Source organism: Chrysemys picta, chromosome 4 (assembly GCF_011386835.1).
Source record: "Chrysemys picta bellii isolate R12L10 chromosome 4, ASM1138683v2, whole genome shotgun sequence".
Lineage (NCBI taxonomy): Eukaryota > Metazoa > Chordata > Testudines > Emydidae > Chrysemys > Chrysemys picta.
In genome coordinates, this window is record NC_088794.1 from 135,368,185 (window position 1) to 135,391,847 (window position 23,663).

The window sequence follows — 23,663 nt, forward strand, 5'->3', positions numbered from 1 at the left end:
AGGGGTCGCTCTGCAGTGCCAAAAGCAGCTGGACCGGCAGGTGCTGCACCGGTGCGTCCCTTGAAGGAGCACCCAAGCAGCAAGTGTCAGCGCCGTCGACTTCAGTTCCCCTGAGGTGACTGTTGAGTCCGGCACCCAGCAACTCCTCAGATGGGCAGTGCCAGGTGGAGGAGTTGGAGCTACCTTCCACCCCAGATACTTTTGCAGCTGCCAGAGATGTGATTGCCATGACGGCTCCTCAGCCCCCGGTGGTCAGAGATAAGCCTCCAGCGTCTAGAGGCAAGCTGACCATGATGCGGTGCTCAACTTCTCCTGCCCGGCACTGTTTGCCTCGGCACAGCTCCAGATCGCCGTTGCCAAGGCACTGCTCTCCGGCACCGGATTCTGTGCAGGGTTCCCCGGCACCAATGGGACATCACTCCCCTTCCTCAGCACAGAGGACGGAGCGGCACCAATCCCCGGCTCCGAGAGAGAACCAGCAACAGATTCCCAGCATGGGTGCCTCGACACCAATCCCCCGCATCATCAGCCCGGTACCAGTCCCCGGCACAGGACCCTTCGGCTCCACCGTGGTCATCACGGTCGAGATCCAGCGTGGCCTCGACAGTACTGGTACACCATGTTCCTGGAGCTGTCAGTGGATGCCCTGATTGCATTACCACTCCACCCAGATCTGGTCACTCAGGACCTCTGTCACCTTCACCACCCAGACCTCCAGTCCCTCCATCTCACAGCCTGGAAGCTTCATGGTTAAACCCCATGGAACTTCTGTGCTCGGAACCAGTAAGAAAGGTCCTATTTGGCACCAGGAAACCATCCACCAGGGGCACTTATCTAGCTAAGTGGAAAAGGTTCACTTGCTGGTGTGCCCAGCAGCACACACCTCCATTCCAGGCGCCTATACCACTTATTCTAGAGTACCTTTTGCACCGAAACACCAAGGCCTGGCAGCGTCGTCCATCAAGGTACATCTTGGTGCTATTTCGGCCTTTCACCCTGGAGTGTCCAGGCACTCCGTATTCGCCAACCCCAGGGTAGGATGTTTCCTCAAGGGTCTGGAATGGCTGCATCCTCAAATTAGACAACCTGTTCCTGCGTGGGACTTTAACCTGATCCTCGCCAGGCTCATGGGGCCTCCTTTTGAACCTCTGATGACTTGCTCACTCCTCTACCTCTCATGGAAGGTAGCTTTCCTGGTCACCATTACATCAGCTAGGAGGGTGTCGGAGTTAAAGGTCCTTACCTCCAGTCCACCCTACATAGTCTTGCACAAGGATAAGGTACAACTCAGGCCTCACCCAGCCTTTTTTCCCAAGATAGTGTCACACTTCCATACTAGCCAAGACATTTTTCTACCTGTCTTCTATCCTAAGCCTCATCCCAGTAGTCGAGAGCAGAGGCTGCACTCATTAGGTGTTCGGTGGGCGCTAGCATTCTCCATCGAGCGCATGAAACCGTTCAGGCAGTCGAACCAGCTGTTTGTGGTGGTAGCAGACTGGATGAAAGAGCTCCCAGTCTCATCTTGAAGAATATCTTCTTGGATCATGGCATGCATCTGCACATGTTACGAATTGGCCAATATCCCAGCCCCGGTACTTACAGCACATTCCACAAGGGCACAGGCCTCGTCAACTGCGTTCCTGGCTCAGGTCCTGATACAAGAAATTTTCAGGGCAGCAACTTGGTCCTCGGTGCATACGTTCACCTCTCATTATGCTATCACCCAGCATGCCAGAGATGTTGCAGCATTTGGCAGAGCAGTGCTCCAATCAGCGATTCCTTAACTCCGACCCCACCTCCGGGGTGGAGCTTGGTACTCACCTGATTGGAACTGACATGAACAAGCACTCGAAGAAAAACGGTTACTCATCTTCTCGTAACTGTTGTTCCGAGATGTGGTGTTCATGTCCATACCAATACCCACCCACCTTCCCCTCTGTCGGAGTAGCTGGCAAGAAGGAACTGAGGAGGCGCGGGATTGGCTGGGTCCTATATCCAGCACCATGAAGGTGCCACTCCAGGAGACTCCACAGCTGACCCGATGGGAGCTGCTAAGGGAAAACTTTCGATGACTGTACACGTGGCGTGCACACACCTGATTGGAATGGACACGAACAACACATCTCAAAGGACAACAGTTATGAGAAGGTGAGTAACCATTTTTTATCCATGATATTTGGAATTGAGCAGATGTGAGGACAAATTTATAGCTGTTTAGGCCTATAAAAAACCTCCACAAAATAAATCAGCAGTGCAGCATGCATCAGACAAGTAAGAAATCGACTGCTAGTGACAGCTCCACAATGTAGGTAGGTTTCTCAGACTGAGACACCAACTTCATAATGTGAACAGAAGAGAGAAGGAAACGAATGAAATAAACAAAGGGAGCGAGCCCAGAGAAAATGATAAATAAAAACATTTTTGGTACAGTTCCTCATTGAATTTGGGTCCTTTTCCTTCAAACTGTTGGTCTGCTTTCCTTTCTCATGCCTGCCCTTTTCCCCTTTCCTTTCCATTCTAAGCTGTTGCCTCGCTGCTTCAGCCCCTAAACTTGTCTGTAGGTGCATCAGCTAGTACAGAATTGTCAGCAAAGAAAATCTCTTGATCACCATGTCATTGCTATGGCCATTTGGGATCAGAAGTGATGTTTTCTTCCAGTTGAGAATGGCGTAACAATCAGACCATACTCTGCACCCTATTCAAGTGAGAGGCGCATGAGATATTTGTCATTTTGATGGCCCTGGAGACCTAGGGTTTCTGAGGATGGTGTGGGGAGGTGAGAAATATTGTAGAGCTCTGACTGGGACTTGTGGTGCTAGAGTAATAGAGGAAGAGACGAAGGTAGACAGGTGGATGGGGTGTGAGGAGAAAGCTGATGATAAATTAATAAGCATTATAAAAAAGTCTATAATTATAGAAAAAGGAATCCAGACTGAGGGAGCCAGATACAGAAGGAAATAAAGAAATAAATGAAAAATAAACAAGTGACTGTGTAGTTAACCTTTTTATAGAATATCTGCTTCCAAGCTGTTGTCTGATGTACAGAAATATAATCTGTAATACTGACACGACATATTTTCATTTCAACACCAGAATGAAACACCTATCATTTAAGTGTAAAATGCAAAGAGATCTAGTCTAGATGTGAAGAATTTTTACTCTAACATGCTTGCAAATAATCTTGAGTTACTATTCTAAACATTGAAGAAATAAGAGAAAATGCTTTCTTGACTCTGTTTGAATGGTCATACACAGAGCATTGGACCTATTACCCAGCTATAGAGGAATTCTCCTGTTCTGATGTGAAAACTGGCAGTGAATTACAAAGTATAACATTACTTCGCCTTTTTAAAATTGGTGATCTTCTTAAATGAAACATGCTAATAAACTTGCTCATTAAAAAATTAAAAGATTATAAAGATTGATATTTCCTGACCTTTCAGTGTTGCTGTGCAAAGTTGATTGCATGTCCAACCTTAATTCTGACCAATTGTTCATGTGCATTACAATAGTGTTTCATTACATGATCATATACTATGTGTCAAATAAGACAGTGTAATGTAAAAAAATTTTCTACAGCTTTACATACATCACAGCTTATATTGGAGAGTACTACTTTGTGAATGCCACTGTCCACGAATGCCTTATTTAAGTCATTCACTGTGACCTTATGATCCCCCATGCAAAGTTGCAGAAAAAATATTCTATATTTGAGAAATTACTGTATGAAATACAACTAAAAGTACACTGAACAAGACCAGAGTTCCTTCACATTCCCTTTATTATGCTACTCATTGCATAAAGTGCAAAATAAATGAGGTAAGGTGTGCTCAGCTCCTTGCCTGACTCATGGTGGACAAACCTTCAGTAATTTGACTCCATACTAACTTATCACACAAGTTGTTTCTCACACTCAAATAGCTAAATCATTTCCCCCCAAAGTATCTCTCAAAAAATAAATCTTCAGGCAGAGACTGGAAAATTTCAGCCCAATAGTGAAAATTTCAGAAAGTTGTGAATGAGTAAAGACATGAAATGAAAACCTTTCCGTGACCTTAATAGAAGGTGAGCCTGCCCTCTTTCTATAATCAGCCATGCAGAGACAATGAAATCCTTTCCAAAGTGTAATAGAAGCCAGTATGTTGAATAATAAGTTTACATTTAGTTACACTTTTATTAACTTTACCCTGAATATGGTGACCATTGTGGTTGGTTGGTTGTATGGCTTTGAATGCATAAACACTTGTCAGTTTTAGCAACTAATATTGAAATTTCTGATTACACATCTGTTTCTTTGAGGTGTCACTTATATAATTGGGCCTGTTTTCTATCCAGATAGTATCTGCAGTGCAGTACTGCCATCAAAAGCATATTGTTCATAGAGATCTCAAGGTGAGTAGGAAAAAAAGCTACCAAAGTTTGTATGCAATAGTTTCATTCTTTGTGCCTAAGATTTTTAAATCTTTTCCATGGCTTACAGGAAGTTTTAAATGCTATTAAAATATATTGAATATGGAGGTATTTCTTTAAAAAAAAATGGGGGTGGAGGAGAAGATGAGATATATCTTAATGTAAGGATTTGGCTGGCATATGAAAATTGGATCCTCTGATCTCTTGGTCACTAATTGAAATCTAGCTCAGTTTGGTAATGATAAAAAATATTACAGTTGGGTAACAGATGGGTAAATGCCTGGTGATTCTTGTTGCCGGAATTAGTAGATTACACAAAAAGCCCATCGTCATGGATGGGGTGGCTTCTCTTAGGCTTGGCGCACGTTGGTGTGGCATTATGAGAGAGCTTGCTCCATTACTTATACTATAACTGTATAAGGTTGCTATTACTTGAAACTGAAATGTGGCACATTTCATAAATCTTATCTTCACTTTATACTAAAAAAAAAAGTAGAGATTTTATGTACTACAAATTTTTGTAAGCATTTAGCAGATAAAAGTGTAGGCTTTAAGAGCTGCAGTTTCATTTTTATCTTGTTACATGGAAACATGAAGTTACAGAAATACCAAATAGTTTTCCATGAAGTAACCAAAGGGATGAAACATGTGACTAGCTTTATTTAGTGTAACAGGTGCCATAAATCTGAAGGTGATACACTAGTGAGATTACAAAATTAGTAATTTTCATATTTATTTTAAAAAGATATTTGATTATTTTCAATAAAAAAGCACTTTTGGCTTTTGCCTTTAAGAATGAATAAAAAATTGAACAACAGCTTTTGTAGAAAAATCTGAAATTTACACAACACGGTATTTTTCTTTTCTTCCTCCCAGGCTGAAAATCTATTGCTAGATGCAGATATGAACATTAAAATAGCAGACTTTGGTTTTAGCAATGAGTTTACAGTTGGAAATAAACTGGATACATTTTGTGGCAGCCCACCATATGCTGCGCCAGAGCTCTTCCAAGGCAAGAAATATGATGGACCTGAAGTAGATGTTTGGAGTTTAGGTGTTATTCTTTACACTCTTGTTAGTGGATCTCTTCCTTTTGATGGACAGAACTTAAAGGTATATTACTTGCACTCTACTAGCTGTTGTAATAATTCAACAACAGTATTTTAAACTGCCTCTGACTTTTTATAATTTGCTTCCTTTCTCCCAAGGAACTGAGAGAGAGAGTACTAAGGGGAAAATACAGGATCCCTTTCTACATGTCAACAGACTGTGAAAACCTCCTCAAACGTTTTCTGGTGCTAAACCCAACTAAAAGAGGCACTCTAGAGGTAATAGCATGAGTAAAATACTTTCAGACAAAATAGTAATTAAAGGTGATTTAACAAGCTTCATTTGTACCACTAATACTTGCTATTCCTCTCCCTTCCCCATTAGCAGGTACTTAACTTCAGTTGATATTTGCTGGAGTTGCTGCCCTGAGAGTACTAGTGTGAGTTTTGGGCACAAATATGGCAAAATTGCACCTGTTTCCCTCAAGTCAGTTTCTCAGTGCAGTGAAGAAAGTTTTTTTTGTGTGCATATGCAATCCAACACACACTCTTAGATGGTTGCCTACTTACATGTGTACTCTGAGCATGCACCTGGCTTAAGTGGGCAAATCCATAATGCGTGAAGAAATTGGGGTTTCGTGCATGCAACCCTAATTTGAATACACATCAGGAGTTTTCATGCCTACATTGGGAAGTCACTTAAGAGCACATCTTTGAAAACTTTATATTTGTCTTTGTTTCCTTAAAAGCTAATAACCCAAAGCACAATAGTATCACTATTGTAAACTGTAGTTTTGGACTTTCAAAATGTACCACAGTATTCTACAGTAAAGTATCTTGAAGATGTATAGAGTAATCACATGAGGAGGAGTTACTGATTACTCCCTTCAAAAGTAGGGCACTATGGCTAGGCATGGCTTGCATTTTAGTACATTCCTATGAAAGGCTGTTGGAGTACAGTCTAATATCTGTGACTTCCTAAATAGTTCAACATTAGAGAAGGGTTAAAATCTCAGTTTGGATTTTCTTAACCATAATATTTTTAAACAAGTGCTTTTATCTGCTGTTTTTTTCCTTTTGTGTTCTTTGTCAATACTTTATGCTTTAATTTAACTCCTTGGAGAACTGACTAGTTCCCAAGTGAGTAATATTTAGAATGGGGAAGTCTGCTAGAAGTTTTGTGGCTGAAAGAGGGCATTAGTGTACAAAATCCAGTGAAGGTTTCCTGGATTAGGATGGTTTCCTGCATACAGATTGTTGTCTGGAAGAAGTCTTAACTACTCTTCTCCCTGTGCTCCCACTGCAACCAATCTCTCCACTACTAATACTTAACTTTGACCTTTATGCTGGAATACAGCTGATGGGAAGTAGTCTGTCTAGGAACACAAGTCCAGGGAGGAGAGGAAGGAGACTGGCAATAAATCTGGCTAGTTTCAAATATGAGTTGGGAATTATTGGGAGCTTTCTGGAAAATAATGGTGGGTAGAATTAGAGGAGGAAGTAAGGACTTATCTCTTTAAACCCAAGTCTGGATTTGCTTGTCTTCAGTTCTTCAATGCTATACATTTTTGATAGATGGGACTTTGACCTTTCAGTGACTTGTTTCGTTTACAAGTAAATATCTTACACTACTAAGCAACCTATCTTTGTAGCAAATCATGAAGGACCGGTGGATCAATGCAGGGCATGAAGATGATGAGCTAAAACCTTTTGTTGAACCAGAGCTGGACATCTCAGACCAGAAGAGAATAGGTAATTCAGTGTTTTCCAATATGTCCGCATTTAACTTGCAGTATTTTGAGTTCATGTACTGGATAAGCAGATCTGATCTGTGCTTAATATGTATATTTAGGTATTTGAAAAACAACTTTACTATTAGTATCTAATTAGACATTGTTCCCACATTTAGATATTTTGTTCCATTGTTAGAAATAAACAGGTTTTTGAACATGGAAGCACTCAACCAGTGTGTATCTATTAAAGCATATTATGACTTACAAACTCCTTCTTTCTTTTAGATATTATGGTTGGAATGGGATACTCTCAAGAAGAAATTCAAGAATCCCTTAGTAAAATGAAATATGATGAAATCACAGCTACATACTTATTGTTAGGGAGAAAATCATCAGAGGTGAGTATAGAACAGGAAAAAAGTTAAAAAATATTCTGATGTTAAATGCAGAAAAACTATTCAGAGCAAAAGATAGTTAATTCAAGTGAAAGTTATGGTTCCTCTTTGAGAAATTGTTTACGTGAATTCCACCACGTGGTCCACCATGTGGACAAGATCAAATTATTTTGGCCGGTAATGTCCGTTGTGACTGCACCTGTGTCCTAAATGTCCTTGTGTGTCCCCCCTACCCAAGGGCATAAAGGACAGAGCAAGCCTCATTGTCCATCAGTTCAAGTGCTTGTCTCAATATATTCCACTATTGATGTGCATGCACTCAGTACAATCCTATTTGCATTCTTTTACCCTGCAGCGTCCATTCAGGGCTACACCTGTGCAGAGTGAGCTTCCTCATACCTCTAGCCGAAGACATAAAATATGGGGTGATCCCAACTTCCCCTCAGTTCACCGCCCCATGTCTTGCAGTGTGTGAGCCTCTTCCCTCGCTGTGTCATTTACCCATTGTTTTGTAAATAGATATTTAATAGCTGGTGATTAGTGTTTAATTTTTTGATGGCATTTCCTTTCTTCTTCAACAAGAAGGAATTTTATTTTGTCTAAGCATCTGTCCTGGTACCTGATTGATAGTAATGACTGAACACAAGTCTCCAAGCTTTAGGAATTGCCCTTCATTTGAGATAGTAATGCCTCTAAATTGTGGGTATACTAGATGCTTACTGTGTCTGGGTGAGGGGCAGATAACAGAGAAATGTCATCTGTAAATTATTTTCTAAGAGAAACCAAAGATCCGGGGAGGCATTCCTGAAAGTGATCCTGCTGGAGAGATTAAAGCATCCCTCTTCAGACCCTGAGATAGCTGTGGCAGCAGAAATTTCTGAGCACTCCTCATCTAAAAGGGCTCTTGTTGGCTCCTCTACTTGTAGAGTTGAAATAGCTGCCCATAAAGATCTGATAAAATCTCAAGGGATAGGGAAGGAAAGAACAGACTCCACACAGGGAAGAGAGATAGGTCTCCATCACCAGGTCCTTTTTCAGGAGCCACAAATCCTCTTGAGCCTCAGTTGAAAAGTGTAACACCAGGCCCGAAGAGGGATGCCCTGTAACCCAGTCAGGCATCAAACACAGTGCTTCTATGCAGTCTTCCCTTGTATTGATGCCATCCTCTCATAAAACTTTAGTACTGAATATGCCAATGCGAAAGTCAGACAAGTGGTCAAAAGACTAACCGATCTTTTCAGGATTGGACTTCTGACAGTCTCTCTTTAACTCCTTTGTCCCTGGTTGTGGGGTTACACTCCTTCCCCCCCCCCCCACCTCCACACACACCTCTGCTGGGACTTCTGCTAGGACTCAGAAACACACACACTCTGCACGCAGGGATGTGGGTTAACAGCAGGATTGGAATAAACACACTACTGGGAGCTGTCAATAAAAAGGGGACCAAGAACAACCAATTGGAAAAGAATGTCCAGGGCCTTAGGAGAGAAGGAAATTGGGCAGTATGTTCACTGGAGTCAGGTTGAGAACAGGTGATTAGGGAGTATTCCAAGGGGGAAAGAAGCAGGGCAGAATGTTCAGTGGCCAACAGAACCAAATGTGCAGTGATTCCATGTGGTAGAAGAGTAATAAAATGGAAGAAATTAAGAGCAAAAGAAGATGGCTTGGAGCTTTTTTTTTCCTCCTTAAGCATCATGAGACACTTTTCAAAAAGGAGAATATGTTTGTCAGATCAAAGATAGTTGCAAATAAATTATTTCTCCATCTAAACAATTGTTTTAGGTGCCTCAGATATACTGTATAATCTTGAATGGAGCAAAAGTGGTCCAAGCTGTTGAAAATGTGAGGAGAGGCAGTCTCTCTAGGATGTAGTCCACATTGAAATTTTGAGAGCCCATGTCTTAGCCAGAACCTACTGAGCAATCTTTAGAAATGATCTTTTAAAATAGATTTTTATCCTAATTTTTTTCAAACGTGTGTATGCACTCAATGGGGATTGTGCATATATTAATCTTCTGGTTTCAAATATCTGCTGTTTTTTTATTACACATATGGAGGAAGCGTGGTCACTTTTTTGTTTTAGGGAATGGGGGAGGAGGGGAATTTACATTTCACCTTTGTAGAACTCAGAGCTGAAAAACAGGAAAACTCTCTACCCTCTATAGTGAACAAGCACTGAACATTTCAGTGCAGAGAGGAGATTTATTGGAAAGGGGGAAGCTTGTGTAAATGGGATTATAACTGTTTTGCAGCCTTACCTGTAGCAGTCAGTATCAGGTGACCTCTGTTATTTTAAAATAGCTGTAAAACTGCAATAGTGGAGAAAATTAACCTAAACACAACTTAGCATGTCACATTCATTTCCTTTGATTTAGCAAGTAGATTGTGTGAGCCCTTGTGACTGTAGTCCAACAAAAAAGCATTAATACGCTGCTTACCTATGTTAAGTCATTGTTAAATTTAATGTAGATGCATTTTTCTCATAACATTTTTTAATGTGCTACCTCATGACATCAGCAGTCCTGATTAAAATTATACCAAAAATAGATTCCCAGAATGAAGGAATAGTTGTTGACCTAGGAATATACACACAATCCCAATTCTGCTGTTCCTTATGTTCCAGTTGCGTTCCAGTTTGCAGAGTCATTTATTTTCTCACGGGTGTGGCAGTTTTGCCAAATAATCCTTCATATGTACCATCTCCTTCATGCAACCAATACAGAGTAAGGGTAGTGATTGGTTGAGTTACCTCTTATCACAATGGTCTAGGACTCTTGGCATGACATAGGTAAATGCCTTGGTGTTGCATAGGTATAATTAGGGCTGTCACAAGATTAAAAAAATAATCTTGTTAATAGTGCAATTAATTGCGCTGTTAAACAATAGAACATGTAAATATTTTTGGATGTTTTCTACACTTTCAAATATATTGATTTTAATTACAACACAGAATACAAAGAGTACAGTGCTCACTTTATATTTATTTTTGATTACAAATAATTGCACTGAAAAAAACAAAAGAAATGATATTTTTTCAATTCACCTAATACAAGTACTGTAGTGCAATCTCTTTATTATGAAAGGTGAACTTACAAATGTAGAATTTATGTACAAAAAAACTGCATTCAAAAATAAAACAATGTATAACTTTAGAGCCTACAAGTCCACTCATTCCTACTTCAGCTAGTCGCCCAGACAAACAAGTTTGGTTACAATTTGCAGGAGACAATGCTGCCTGCTTCTTGTTTATAATGTCACCTGAAAGTGAGAACATGCGTTCGCATGGCACTGTTGTAGCTGGCGTTGCAAGACATTTATGTGCCAGATGTGCTAAAGGTTCATATGTCCCTTTATGATTCAACCACCATTCCAGAGGACATGCGTCCATGCTGATCACGGGTTCTGCTCAATAACGATCCAAAGCAGAATGGACCGATGCATATTCAATTTCATCATCTGAGTCAGATGCCACCAGCAGAAGGTTGATTTTCGTTTTTGGTGGTTCAGGTTCTGTAGTTTCCACATCTGAGTGTTGCTCTTTTAAGACTTCTGAAAGTATGCTCCACACCTTGTCCCTCTCAGATTTTGGACAGCACTTCAGATTCTTAAACCTTGGATCGAGTGCTGTAGCTGTTTTTAGAAATCTCACATTGGTATCTTCTTTGTGTTTTGTCAAATCTGCTGTGAAAATGTTCTTAAAACAAACATGTGCTGGGTCATCATCCGAGGCTGCTATAACATGAAATATATGGCAGAATGCAGGTAAAACAGAACAGGAGACCTACATTTCTTCCCCAAGGAGTTCAGTCACAAATTTAATTAATGCATTATTTTTTTAACGAGCATCCTCAGCATGGAAGCATGTCCTCTGGAATGGTGGCCGAAGCATGAAGGGGCATATGAATGTTTAGCATATCTGGCACATAAATACCTTGCAACACTGGCTGCAAAAGTGCCATGCGAACGCCTGTTCTTGCTTTCAGGTGATGACGTAAATAAGAATCAGGCAGCAGTATCTCCCATAAATGTAAACAAACTTGTTTTTCTTAGCAATTGGCTGAACAAGAAGTAGGACTGAGTGTACTTGTAGGCTCTAAAGTTTTACATTTTTATTTTTGAGTGCAGTTATGTAACACAAATCTATATTTGTAAGTTACACTTTTATGATAGAGATTGCACTACAGTACTTGTATGAGGTGATTTGAAAAATATTATTTCTTTTGTTTTTACAGTGCAAATATTTGTAATAAAAAATAATATAAAGTGAGCACTGTATTCTGTGCTGTAATAGAAATCAATATACTTGAAAATGTAGAAAAATATCCAAAATATTTAATAAATTTCAATTGGTATTCTATTGTATAACAGTGTGATTAATAGTGATTAATTTTAATCACAGTTTTTTGAGTTAATCGCGTGAGTTAACTGCGATTAATCAACAGCCCTAATAATTAGTAAAGTCCAAATGGGTGAGAACTTAAAAATTGAACTATAATAAAACTCAGATCTCAGTGATTGAATCTATTGATAGTCTGAACAGAAAGAGTTCTCAGCTATCCTTGTAGCTGTTTTCATTGCTTCACACTTACTCAACACACGTTCTAGTTGTCAGTGAAAATCCTGAAATTTTATTATGTAGATTAACAGGACACTGAGGATACAAATCTGCCTACACAGGCTACTGCCTTTAGAATGGCTACCAAAACATGGCAGACGCTACATCTGATCTCCTTCCCACCTTGTCTCCCCCCCCACCTAGCCCCAGGTATTTAAAATAACGTAATCAATCTCTTAATATAATGCTTTAATGGGAGGAGAGTGTAAGGAGGGTAAGGAAATATGGAGACTGGTTGGGGTAATGTGAGAATCATATATGAAGAGATGTAAGGGCAGTTGCCAGCCAGAGAGAGAATTCTATTCAGAATATCAATAGGTTCAATCATCACGGAGATCTGAGTTTTATTATAGTCCAATTTTTAAGTTCTCACCCATTTGGACTTTACTAATTATTAGGGCTGTCGATTAATCACAGTTAACTCACGCGATTAACTCAAAAAATTAATTGTGATTAAAAATTAATCACGATTAATCACATTGTTATACCATAGTCATGTATAATGGGGAGTAAATGGGGAGTGCATGGCACTCTAATAACTTGAGTGCTTCCTGGCTGAAAGATAACTAAGACCCTACCTAATTTGTGATAGTGCGGAAATTGCAGATCTCAGCAATATTAGGCTTCCACTGCAATTCTGTCAGCCGCTTGGGGCTGACAGCAGAAGCCGTGGCCACCAGTTGGCTGAGCCTGACAGCGGGAACCCCGGCCATCAGCCGCTGATGGCCAAGGCTCCCGCTGTCAGCCCCATGCATTAATGAATGTAATGTAGTTGCACAAAATGTCTGGTTATCAAAAAAATAGAGAAGGCATAACATAATACTGGAATGTTTATATTGTGTTCCAGCAATTTTTTCTTAAAAAAATAAGTCTTCTCTGATTTCCAAATTACCACAATTAATAAAGGTCCGTTATTACTTTTCTGCAATTTTCCATGTCTAATCTGTGACTCTCAGCCACAGTTATTTGACAATCATGCCATGATTCAAGTAGGGCCTTAGCAATAACTTTATTGTGGGCTAAAACACCATATTTTGACTTCAGTACTATAGCCTATCATATGCTGGTTACCTTTAAACAAAAACACCTTCAAATATTGGTTAAGCATTTTAACATATTTTTAAAATGACCTATTTTTGAATTGTAGGACCAAAAGTTTGGTAGGCACTCTATACTCTCTTAGGGCAGGGACTACATTCTAATGTCTGTATAAATGGAAGCAAACTGTTCAGAAGCAAACACCCTCTTCTCTCCCCAACCTTATCCCGTAAGGAAGGGATAGAAGATATTTGTTTCTCAGCAAAATAATGTTTTCATAAAATGCTCCTAACATTTCAGAAGTAAATTGAACTGTGCAATGTTTTGTGTAGCTATTGTAGCTTTATCCAGATTTGGTTACTTATTTACCACCAGTTAAGTGACAAATGAATAGAGCACTACTCATATTTCTACTGGTCCTTTAGGCACAGAACTGGATCTGACTAGTGAACTTTCAAGGAACATTTTAGTGTGAGAACCTTTTGAAATTTTGCTTACTTAGGATTATGTTCAGAATCTCTGGACGTTGTTAAATTCATTTTGATTGAACCTCATTTTTAAATTTTCTCTTAGTTGGATGCTAGTGATTCAAGCTCCAGCAGCAATCTTTCCCTTGCTAAAGTTAGACCAAGTAGTGATCTCAACAATAGCACTGGACAATCGCCTCATCACAAAGTGCAGAGAAGCATATCTTCCAGCCAAAAACAGCGACGGTACAGCGATCATGGTGAGTGACCCTGTTTCAGTGTGATGACGCACACCTACTATAAAAAGTTCGATATTTTCTTACAGCCTTCACCTTTTAAAAGGGACCAACTTGCTTATGGTCTGGTCAGTTACAACCTAGTGACTAATTCATTGTTTTACAATGATCAGGTATTTTTATGTATACTTAAGACCTCCTCAGAGATACCTTCTAAAGCTGTACTGAGTGAACCAGCTTATTCTATTATTATGGCAATATTTTCTCCTGCCTGTGGGGCCATCCTAGGAAAGTCTTGCTACACAAGTTAAACAACATCTCGCAAGTTCTCTTGTTCAATATCAAGTGCATCCCGCACCATCCCCCCACTTCCATTATGGCCATACAGCTTTTGTTTCCTTTTGGCACTAATAGGTCAGCCTTTGTCTAAAAGAACTTGGAAAACTGTCTGTCCCCCAGTATTTCTTCTTGTTTCCTGTGGGGGCTGTCACTTGAATGCCCTGCAAAGGTCCAGTTTTTAAAGAGTACCAGTGACTCCAGCCAAACTTAGAACTTTTCTGCCTCATGGGTATGCAGAACAGTCACACAGAATTTACTAAATATCTTATAAATCTTCCTGCCTATACACTAACTTACAAAGGGAATCTCCTTTTGACCTGAATATACTACAGTGGTTATTTGCAGGCAGGAGAGGTTGCTTTCCTCTCCCTGTGTCTCCTCGGATTACGTTGTCTTTTTTGTTACATTTTCTAATCTGTAGAATCAGTTTTAGTTTTGTTCGAAGAGAGAAACCAAAACACTTGAATGGTTTTGACTTTATTTTTATCCCCATTAAAGTGTGTCAGGAGAGGAAGGGAAGTCTGACTTTCAAAATATAACATCCACATCTCAACTCCTTACATTTTAATAGCTGGGAAAGGATTGGTACAAATAGTTGGGCCGTTGGACATTTTGCCTGATCTTCAGGTGTACCAGAACAGCTTTTTGCCATTCTTCCCCAATTCCATAGGCATGTGGGGGCCTACAGCACAAATTAGGGTAGGTTGTGTGCCAGCAATAATTGCCCTCGGGTGCCAGTCCACCATCTCAGAGTACCTGGAATTTAGCTTGGTCTGGCTGGGCTCTGGAATGCCCATTGAACTGGGAGGGATTAGAAACAAATGACAAAGAACCTGCCATGACAACTTTATGCAATTAGAGATCCCTTGCTCAAAGGAAATCCGTAACTGGGTTTAGACTAGCTTTCCAACCTATTGTGCCAGTGGCAAGAAAGGGAATAAAGCACAGCCAAATATATGGCCCAACACTTCAAGTAAAAGAGGAATGACTAGAAAAGTACAATAGGCAGTGTTCAAATGTTGGACTTCTGGAGCTAAGCAAAACAAGACAAGAGCCTGAAGGGGAACTTTCAGAGTGTTTAACACCAGTTTTTTCTTACATTAAAATCTGAGGAACATCTCCAACTAAAGAATTTAAATAGTTTTATATTCACCACCCATCTGTCCTTACCGGAGAAAATGTATACAAATTCTGTATCTTTGGTGGAAAATCGCGTTAAAGGGAGCTTTAAGAGTTGGCTTAAATCTCCAACTTATTAAATTTTTAAAAATTGACTTTGTTTTTGAGCAACTCAAGTTTTACCCTTTTTTAAAAAGGCAGAGATTAATAAGTTTGGAAAAGTTCTTCGAGTGCTTGCTCATGTCCATTCCATTGTCTGTTGTGCACTCGCCATATGCACTGGTGCCGGATTTTTTCCCCTCAGTGATATCTGTAGGGGACAGGGTCTGGTGCCCTCTGGAATGGCACGCATATGCGCCGGTATAAGGGGTGCCGCTAGCTCCCCTCTCCCTCAGTTCCTTCTTACTGCCAATGACCGTGCTGGAATGTCTCCTTGCTTCGGCACGCTTTCCTATCTCTGCTGTGTTTAGTAGTGAATTTGTTGTATATAGTTGTTTAAAGTTGTACAGTTAATAGTTCCCTTAGTGTTAAGTTAGAAATAGTTAGTCCCGTACAGGACTTAGCCTAGGGACAGGGCATGCCCTGGGCTTCAAACCTTGTGACTGTTGCAAAAACCTGTGCCAGTCAGTGATCCCCATAGAAGCTGCCTGAAGTGTTTAGGGGAAACCCACATGAGCGACAAGTGTTGCATTTGCAAGAGCTTCAGGCCGCCGACCGAGAAGGAGCAGGACATTTGTCTCCGAGCGCTCTTTATGGAGTCGGTCCTTGCACCGGCCTCAGAGCCAACGAGATTGGACTCTGCTCCAAGTACTGTGGCCCCGGTGCGGAGCACGCTGCCGGCAGCAACCTCTGACTGGCGCCATCCCCAGTACCAGGTAAAAAGCAAAGAGAGGCCGGGAGGGGGCGTTCTCCTATGTCCCGTAAAGGGAAGGAGAGAGCCGGAGAGTGAAGATCTGCGTAGGACAGTTCTTCCCCTCTGGACGGTGGCCAGGCTCTGACTGCTGTTGAGCTGTCAAGCCCACTTCAAGACCCACCCGCCTCCCCGGGAAGTGGCAGAGGTACTCGACACTTGGCGGTGCCATCCACACCGGAGGCCTTTCAGGATGCTAAGAACATACTGTCCCTTCTGGTGCAGCCCACGCCGGCCACTGAGGTGCCTCGTTTGTGGGGTAAACCTGCCCTGGGACCCTTCCAGCCCTCTCTATCAGTGCAGCACTGCTCCCCACCTCAGGGAGTTCCCCGTCAGCGCTCGCCTGAACAGTGCCACCAGCCCCTGGTTGGCTTGCCTGCCAGAGTTCCCAGCGTCAGTACCCAGACTCTAGGCAGCGTTCCTCAGGCTCTAGGTGTCGATTGCCAGCGGCCTGGCGCAGACCCAGAGTTGTCACCAGTCCCCAGTCCCCAGAGCACCGGTGGCAGGAGCGTCGAAGTCACTCTCCCAGCCAATGGCACCGTTCCAGAGGGTCCAGATGCTGGTCCCTGGAACCACGTCGCCGGATTGCCGGTATGGATCACTGCGGGCACATTGGTCTCTGAGATGTCAGTGTTCTCACTCCCATTCCAGTTCACAGTCTATGGAGCAGCACCACTCTCTAAGCATGAGGCATCAATCGCCTGGGTACCATCACCAAATGCCGACGCTGGTCACAGGGTTGCAGCACCGAGAGCCATTGCCCCCGTACAGGTCCCCAGTGAAGGTCCGTGGGCAGAGCCAATGAGATCGGGGTACACAAGCAGCCTTTGTACTGTCCTGGTCCCCCAGACAAGTCTCTCCCTCCTCAGGGTCGGACAGTGAGGAGGAGAACCTGGATGATGCCAGGGCCCTCCAGGAGCTTTTGAAGACGGTCGCGTCAAACCTGGGGCTGGAAGCCAAGGAACTGGTGGAGCCCTCAGACTCCCTGTTCGATGTGCTAAGTTCAGCAGTCCCCTCCAAGATGGCATTGCTGGTGCATGAGGGAGTGATTAAAATTACAAAAGCCCTGTGGCAGACACCCTCCTCCTTCCATCCCCATCTCCAAGTGGGTGGAAAGAAAATACTACATCCCCACTAAGGGATACGAGTATCTTTATACCCACGCTGCCCTAACTGGTTGTGTCGGCAGCCAATGGGCGTGATAGACAGGGCCAACCCAGATCAACGCCTAAGAATAAGGAGGCAAAGAGGCGTGATCTCTTTGGGAGAAAGATTTATTCTATGTCCAGCCTCTAGCTGAGAGTGGCCAACCATCAGGCCTTACTTGGCCGTTATGATTTTACTATTTGGCAATTGATGGCAGAGATTGTGGATTTGCTGCCTGAGGAGCCCAGGAAGGAATTCCTGGCTATCATAGATGCAGTGCTGTGGCCAGGGCAGCCCTCAAAGAAGCCTCAGATGCGGCAGATTCTGCGGCCTGGACCATGGCTTCAGCCATTTCTATGCGGCGTGCGTCCTGGTTGCATTTCTGTGCGTCGGGCCTGTCGATGGAGGTTCAGCAATCCATCCAGGACCTCCCTTTCAATGGCTTGGCATTCTTTTCGGGACAGACAGTAAATTACATGGCCTGAAAGACTCTAGGGCTATCTTGCGCTCCCTGGGCCTTTACACACCGGGGCCGTCAAGAAAGCAGTTTAAGCCACAACAGTCCCACAGGTTCAGGAGCCAACCTCAATCAGAGCCCTTCTGCAAGAAGGTCAAGGGCTATAAGTGCTGGCCAGCCACCTTAGCTCGCTCGAGCCATAACCAACCGGTAATGAGCAGGCATTCTGAGGGTGCTCTCAAGCCTGTGTCCTGCGCCTTCCAGCCTGTGTCCTGGATCCAGCACCCTTGTCATTTTCCAACCATTTGTCCCCCTTCCTCCCTGCTGGGACCTCTATAATATCGGACCAGTGGGTCCTCCTGCACGATAGCAGGGGGATTTTACCCTCCAGTCTATTTCTCCCGCCCCCCCTCCCCTATCCCTATTCAGAGCCCTTCTCACAAGCATCTGCTCACTCAGGAGATACAAGGCTTTCTGAGGGTGGGAGCCGTGGAGGAAGTCCCTCTGCATTTGAGGGGGAAAGGGTTTTACTCCCGCTATTTCTTTACACAAAAAGCCAAGGGGGGTCTATGCCCCATTCTTGACCTGCGGAGCCTCAACAAGTATCTCAAGAAGTTGGAGTTCCTCACGGTCTCCTTGGCCTCCATCATTCCTTCCCTGGATTCAGGAGACTGGTACGCCACCCTTGACCTGAAAGATGCTTACTTTCACGTATCGATATTTCACAGACACAGATGGTTCCTACACAGAGCAATTCTCTGTGCTCCCTTTTGGTCTAGCAACGGCACCAAGGGTTTACGAAGTGCATGTTGGTGGTGGAGGCCTGCCTCAGAGGTCGGGGTATCCAGATCTACCCATACCTCAACGACTGGCTCATCAAGGGCCGGTCCAGGTCCAGCACAGCATCCAGATGTTGCGAGCCACTTGTCAAGCTCTGGGCCTGTTGATAAATGAACAAAAATCAACGTTGATACCGGTCCAATGGATAATTTATCGGAGCAGTAGTCGACTCTGCCTGAGTGAGAGCATTCCTGCCAGAGGCCAGATTCAGGACAATGTGAGATCTGATTGTCAGCGCCACTTCCTGGGTGTCTCTGACTATTGGGGCACATGGCAGCATGCACGTACGTTGTCCGACATGTGAGACTTAGGCTGCGTACCCTCCAGATGTGGCCAGCATCGGTGTACTCCCTGACCAGATATCACCTGGACAAGGTCATGACGATCCCACCATGGGTACTTACCTCTCTGCAGTGGTGGTCCAACCCAATTCTGGTGTTGGAAGGGGTGCTGTTCGCGAGCCCATGACCCACAGTCTCCCTGATTTTGGATGCATCTGACTTAGATTGGGGAGCACATCTCAGTACACTATGGACTCCAGGGTTATGGTCTGGAGAGGAGCTTGTATTACATATAAACGTCAAGTAGCTCGGATCCATCCATCAGGTTTGTGGTCTCTCTCTCCACCTCATATCTTGGATACTGGGTGGCTGAATCCAGAGGAACAGGCCTGCTCTAATCAGGTGCAGCAAGTTCTCTTGGAGAGCAGAAAGCCCTCCACCAGAGCAACTTATCTGGCAAAGTGGAAGCTGGGTGTCAAAGCAGGATATCTCCCTGACCCAGTCATCTCTGCAGTCCATCCTGGATTACCTGCTTCACTTAAAGCATCAGGGCCTTGCCTTCTCTTCAGTCAAGGTGTACCTGGCAGCCATATTGGCCTTCCACCTTGCATCCCGGGTAGATTGGTGTTCTTGCATTAGACGTTGATCAGGTTCCTGAAAGGCCTTGAAAGACTTTCTGCCAATCCGGGACCCGGTCTCCTAATGGGACCTCAGCCTGGTCCTCTCCAGGCTCGCGGGTCCGCCCTTTGAGCCTATGGCTTCTTGTTCCCTTTCCCACTTGTCCTGGAAGGTTGCTCTTCTTGTAGCTATTACTCCGGCGAGACATGTCTCCAAGATTAAAGCCCTCACTTTAGAGCCCCCATACACTGTATTCTACAAGGACGAGGTCCAGCTGGGGCCCCATCCGGCCTTCCTGGCAAAGGTGGTGTCGCACTTCCTTGTCAACCAGGCTATCTTCCTCCCAGCGTTCTGTCCAAAGCCTCACATGACCAATGAGGCGAGGCAGCTGCACACTCTAGATGTCAGGCGCACCCTGGCTTTCTACCTGGTACTCCCCAAGCCCTTCCGCAGATCAACCCAGCTCTTCATCGTAAGAGCTGACAGGATGAAGAGTCTTCCAGTGTCCTCTCAGAGGATTTCCAATTGGATCACCACTTGCATTCGTATTTGTTAGGAGTTGGCACAGGCTGTGCCTCCACTGATAGTGAAGGCTCACTAGACGAGGGCTCAGGCGGCTTTGACTGCCTTCCTGGCACATGTCCCTACCCAGTACATCTATAGGGCCGCGATGTGGCCTTCAGTACGCATGTTCACGGCGCATTACGCTATCACCCAGCAAGCCAGAGATGATGCGGGATTTGGCAGAGCTGTGTTGCAATCAACACATCCTTGAACTCCTCCTACCCACCTCCAATGGTACTGCTTGGGAGTCATCTACAATGTAATGGACATAAGCAAGCCCTTGAAGATAAGACAGTTACCTTTCATAACTGTTGTTCTTTGAGATGTGTTGCTTATGTCCATTCCATGACCCACCCTCCTTTCCCCCTGCCGATTTTCGGCAAGAAGGAACTAAGGGAGGGGGAGGGGGAGTCGGCAACACCCCTTATACCGGTGCAGATGTGCACCGCTCGACAGGGCACCAGAGCCCGGTCCCCTATGGATACCACTGAGGGGAAAACTTCCTGCACCAGTATATGTGGCAAGCGCACGCATCTACAATGGAATGGACATGAGTAAGGCTAAGATTGTCATGGAGGTTGCGGAAGTCACGAAATCCATGACTTTCAGCGACCTCCGTGACACTGGGGGGCCCCGCAACTGACCGGCCAGCGATGGTGGCGGCGATCCTGAGCTGCCCAGCTGCCGCTGCTGGCAGCCAAGGGCCTCCTGCAACTGGCAGCAGCAGAGGGACCCCGGAGCTGCTCAACGGCCACGGGGGGGAGCCCCCCCCCCGCAGCTGCCCAGCCACCGCCGCTGGCAGGGGAATGTTGGGAATCATTAAGAAAGGGATAGATAAGACAGAAAATATATTGCCTCTATATAAATCCATGGAATGCTCACCTCCTGAATACTGCATGCCGATGTGGTTGCCCCATCTCAAAAAAGATATATTGGAATTGGAAAAGGTTCAGAAAAGGGCAACAAAAATATTAGAGTTATGGAATAGCTTCCATATGAGGGGAAATTAATAAGACTGGAACTTTTCAGCTTGGAAAAGAGACGACTAAGGGGGGATATGATAGAAGTCTATAAAATCCTGACTGGTGTGGAGAAAGTAAACAAGGAAGTGTTACTTACTCTTTCTCATAACACAAGAACTAGGGGGCACCAAATGAAATTAATAGGCAGCAGGTTTAAAACAAATTAAAGGACGTATTTCTTCACACAACACAGAGTCAACCTGTGGAACTCTTTGCCAGAGGATGTTGTGAAAGCCAAGACCATAACAGGTTTCAAAAAAGAACTAGATAAATTCATGGAGGATAGGTCCATCAATGACTATTCGCCAGGATGGGCAGGGATGGTGTCCCTAGCTTCTGTTTGCCAGAGGCTGGGAATGAGCGACAGGGAATGGATCACTTGATGATTACCTGTTCTGTTCATTTCCTTTGGGGCACCTGGCATTGACCGCTGTCGGAAAACATGGTACCAGGCTAGATGGAACTTTAGTCTGACCCAGTATGGCCCTTCTTATGTTCTATGGTCCTCTGACCTTTAAGTTTCATTTATTTTGACTTTTAAGATATGTGCATATAAGTGTATTTGCATAATGAATAACAAGCTTGATAACCTCCACATTTGGAAAAAATGTTTTCTTTTTAGCTGGACCATCTATCCCTCCAGTAGTGGCATATCCAAAAAGAAGCCAGACTAGCACTACAGACAGTGACCTGAAAGAAGATGGAATTCAGACAAGGAAATCTAGCAGTAGTGCTGTTGGGGGACGAGGAATTGCTCCGGCTAGCCCCATGCTCGGAAATGCTAACAATCCAAATAAGGCTGATATTCCTGAACGTAAGAAAAGTTCGGCTGTCCCCAGTGTAAGTGGAAGCATTTATTTTTTCAAGCATATGAACATGAAACACTTTAGGAGTAGGAGAATGTCACTCAACCCAATGGCCTGTCATTGGTTTTTGGTTTATTTGTTTTTTAATGCTTTTATCTTCATCTCACTTCATTCCCCAGGAGCAAATGTAAGTATCTCATATACTTATTTGTATACTGTTTGCTTCAGTCACCTGCCCAGGAACTTAATTCTTTTGCCTATTGCCATTTCTGAAATAGTTCATTAGGATAGGAACCAGAGGTACATTTTAAATAAATCCAAGACAAGAAAAGGAACTAAGAGGCTATCCTATGGAGCAGATAGTATGGGTCATGGGTGATCTCTGAAATCCCACCTGCTCTTTTGGGTTTCCTCCTCCCAAAAAAGGGATCCCTGCCACAACTTTATATCCCATATCCTTTTGTATGTACTGATAAAAAGGATCACCTGTAATTTGCACTAGGCATTCCTTAACACATTTTAAAAATGCAGTTATACGGATTACTCCATGGACTCCTGCCCTCTGCTCAGTAATTAACATATTACCAAATAGCTGTAGCTTTAAAAGCTTCTTCTCTCCCCTTCCCCCCCACCCCACCCCCCAAACAAAAAAAACTTATTTGAACTTAGTTTCAGCTTTGGGACTTGAGTCCTCTTAAAACGATCCTCTGATCTTTCTGCTGCAGTGCTTTGAGCTGATTAGTTTCAGTGAAACTCTCCCACAATAACTTCCAGATCCTTCAGCTGGTAAGTTACTAGGGAGCTGAGGTTATTCCTTCCTTCCGCACCTGTTATCTACCTTAGCTCAGTTCCCAGACCAGCTTGTCTCCAATCAACTGAAAGTTTTGCTTGATTGCCACCTTTATAACTAAGGTTGAAAAACAATATTCATAATAAGTCTGTTTCCACAAACTCAGACTTTCTGGAACATTCAGCTTCTGCACAGAAATCTTCCCTGCATTGTGAATTTTTTAAAATATCAACAAAATCTCTTCAGCCATTATCCAGCTTGGGATGGTATGTTTCTTTAAAGATGCCATCCTGGCAAGATTATTGCACTTGGATTCCATGGTCGCAATATAAAAAATGGCAGAATTTCCCTAATTCAAACCTTTTTAGTCCTCTGAGGCCAAAAAGTAGCTCGACAGAAGGCCTTCAACCTCTCTTATTGGTTGTGTACCAGCAGCAGCCACTACTTCCAGTTCCTGCAACCTTCCAGCCAAGTCATTCTCAGCTACAGGCTGGCAATGAACTCCTCCTGTAAGAAGGATCCCCTCCCTCTGCCTTCTCTTCAGCTGTGGTTCATACATCTGCTCTGACAGTGCTATGTGTATTCTTTTCTGACCCCCACCCCCTTCCTTCTGATCAGTGTTAAACTTCCTGTTAATTGTTTCTCTCTCTCTCTCTTGGCGTTCTGGGTTGTTGTTTTTTTTTCCAGCCCTTTTGCATTACTTTAGCAAAGCTTTTGATACGGTCTCCCACAGTATTCTTGCCGCCAAGTTAAAGAAGTATGGGCTGGATGAATGGACTGTAAGGTGGATAGAAAGCTGGCTAGATCGTCGGGCTCAACGGGTAGTGA

The 23,663-nt window shown here is 43.5% G+C and overlaps 1 protein-coding gene across 7 annotated transcripts in view; it reads left to right on the plus strand.

Moving 5' to 3' along the window:
* MARK3 (microtubule affinity regulating kinase 3) overlaps positions 1 to 23,663 on the plus strand; it is a 106,184-nt gene that overhangs the window by 54,981 nt on the left and 27,540 nt on the right. For all 7 annotated transcript variants that reach the window (XM_005285843.5, XM_042858242.2, XM_005285844.5 and 4 more), the window contains 7 exons: positions 4,336 to 4,392; positions 5,287 to 5,523; positions 5,619 to 5,738; positions 7,112 to 7,211; positions 7,478 to 7,590; positions 13,814 to 13,967; positions 21,862 to 22,079. In XM_005285843.5, coding sequence (XP_005285900.1) covers positions 4,336 to 4,392; positions 5,287 to 5,523; positions 5,619 to 5,738; positions 7,112 to 7,211; positions 7,478 to 7,590; positions 13,814 to 13,967; positions 21,862 to 22,079 — 999 coding nt within the window. The remainder of the gene's footprint in view (positions 1 to 4,335; positions 4,393 to 5,286; positions 5,524 to 5,618; positions 5,739 to 7,111; positions 7,212 to 7,477; positions 7,591 to 13,813; positions 13,968 to 21,861; positions 22,080 to 23,663) is intronic.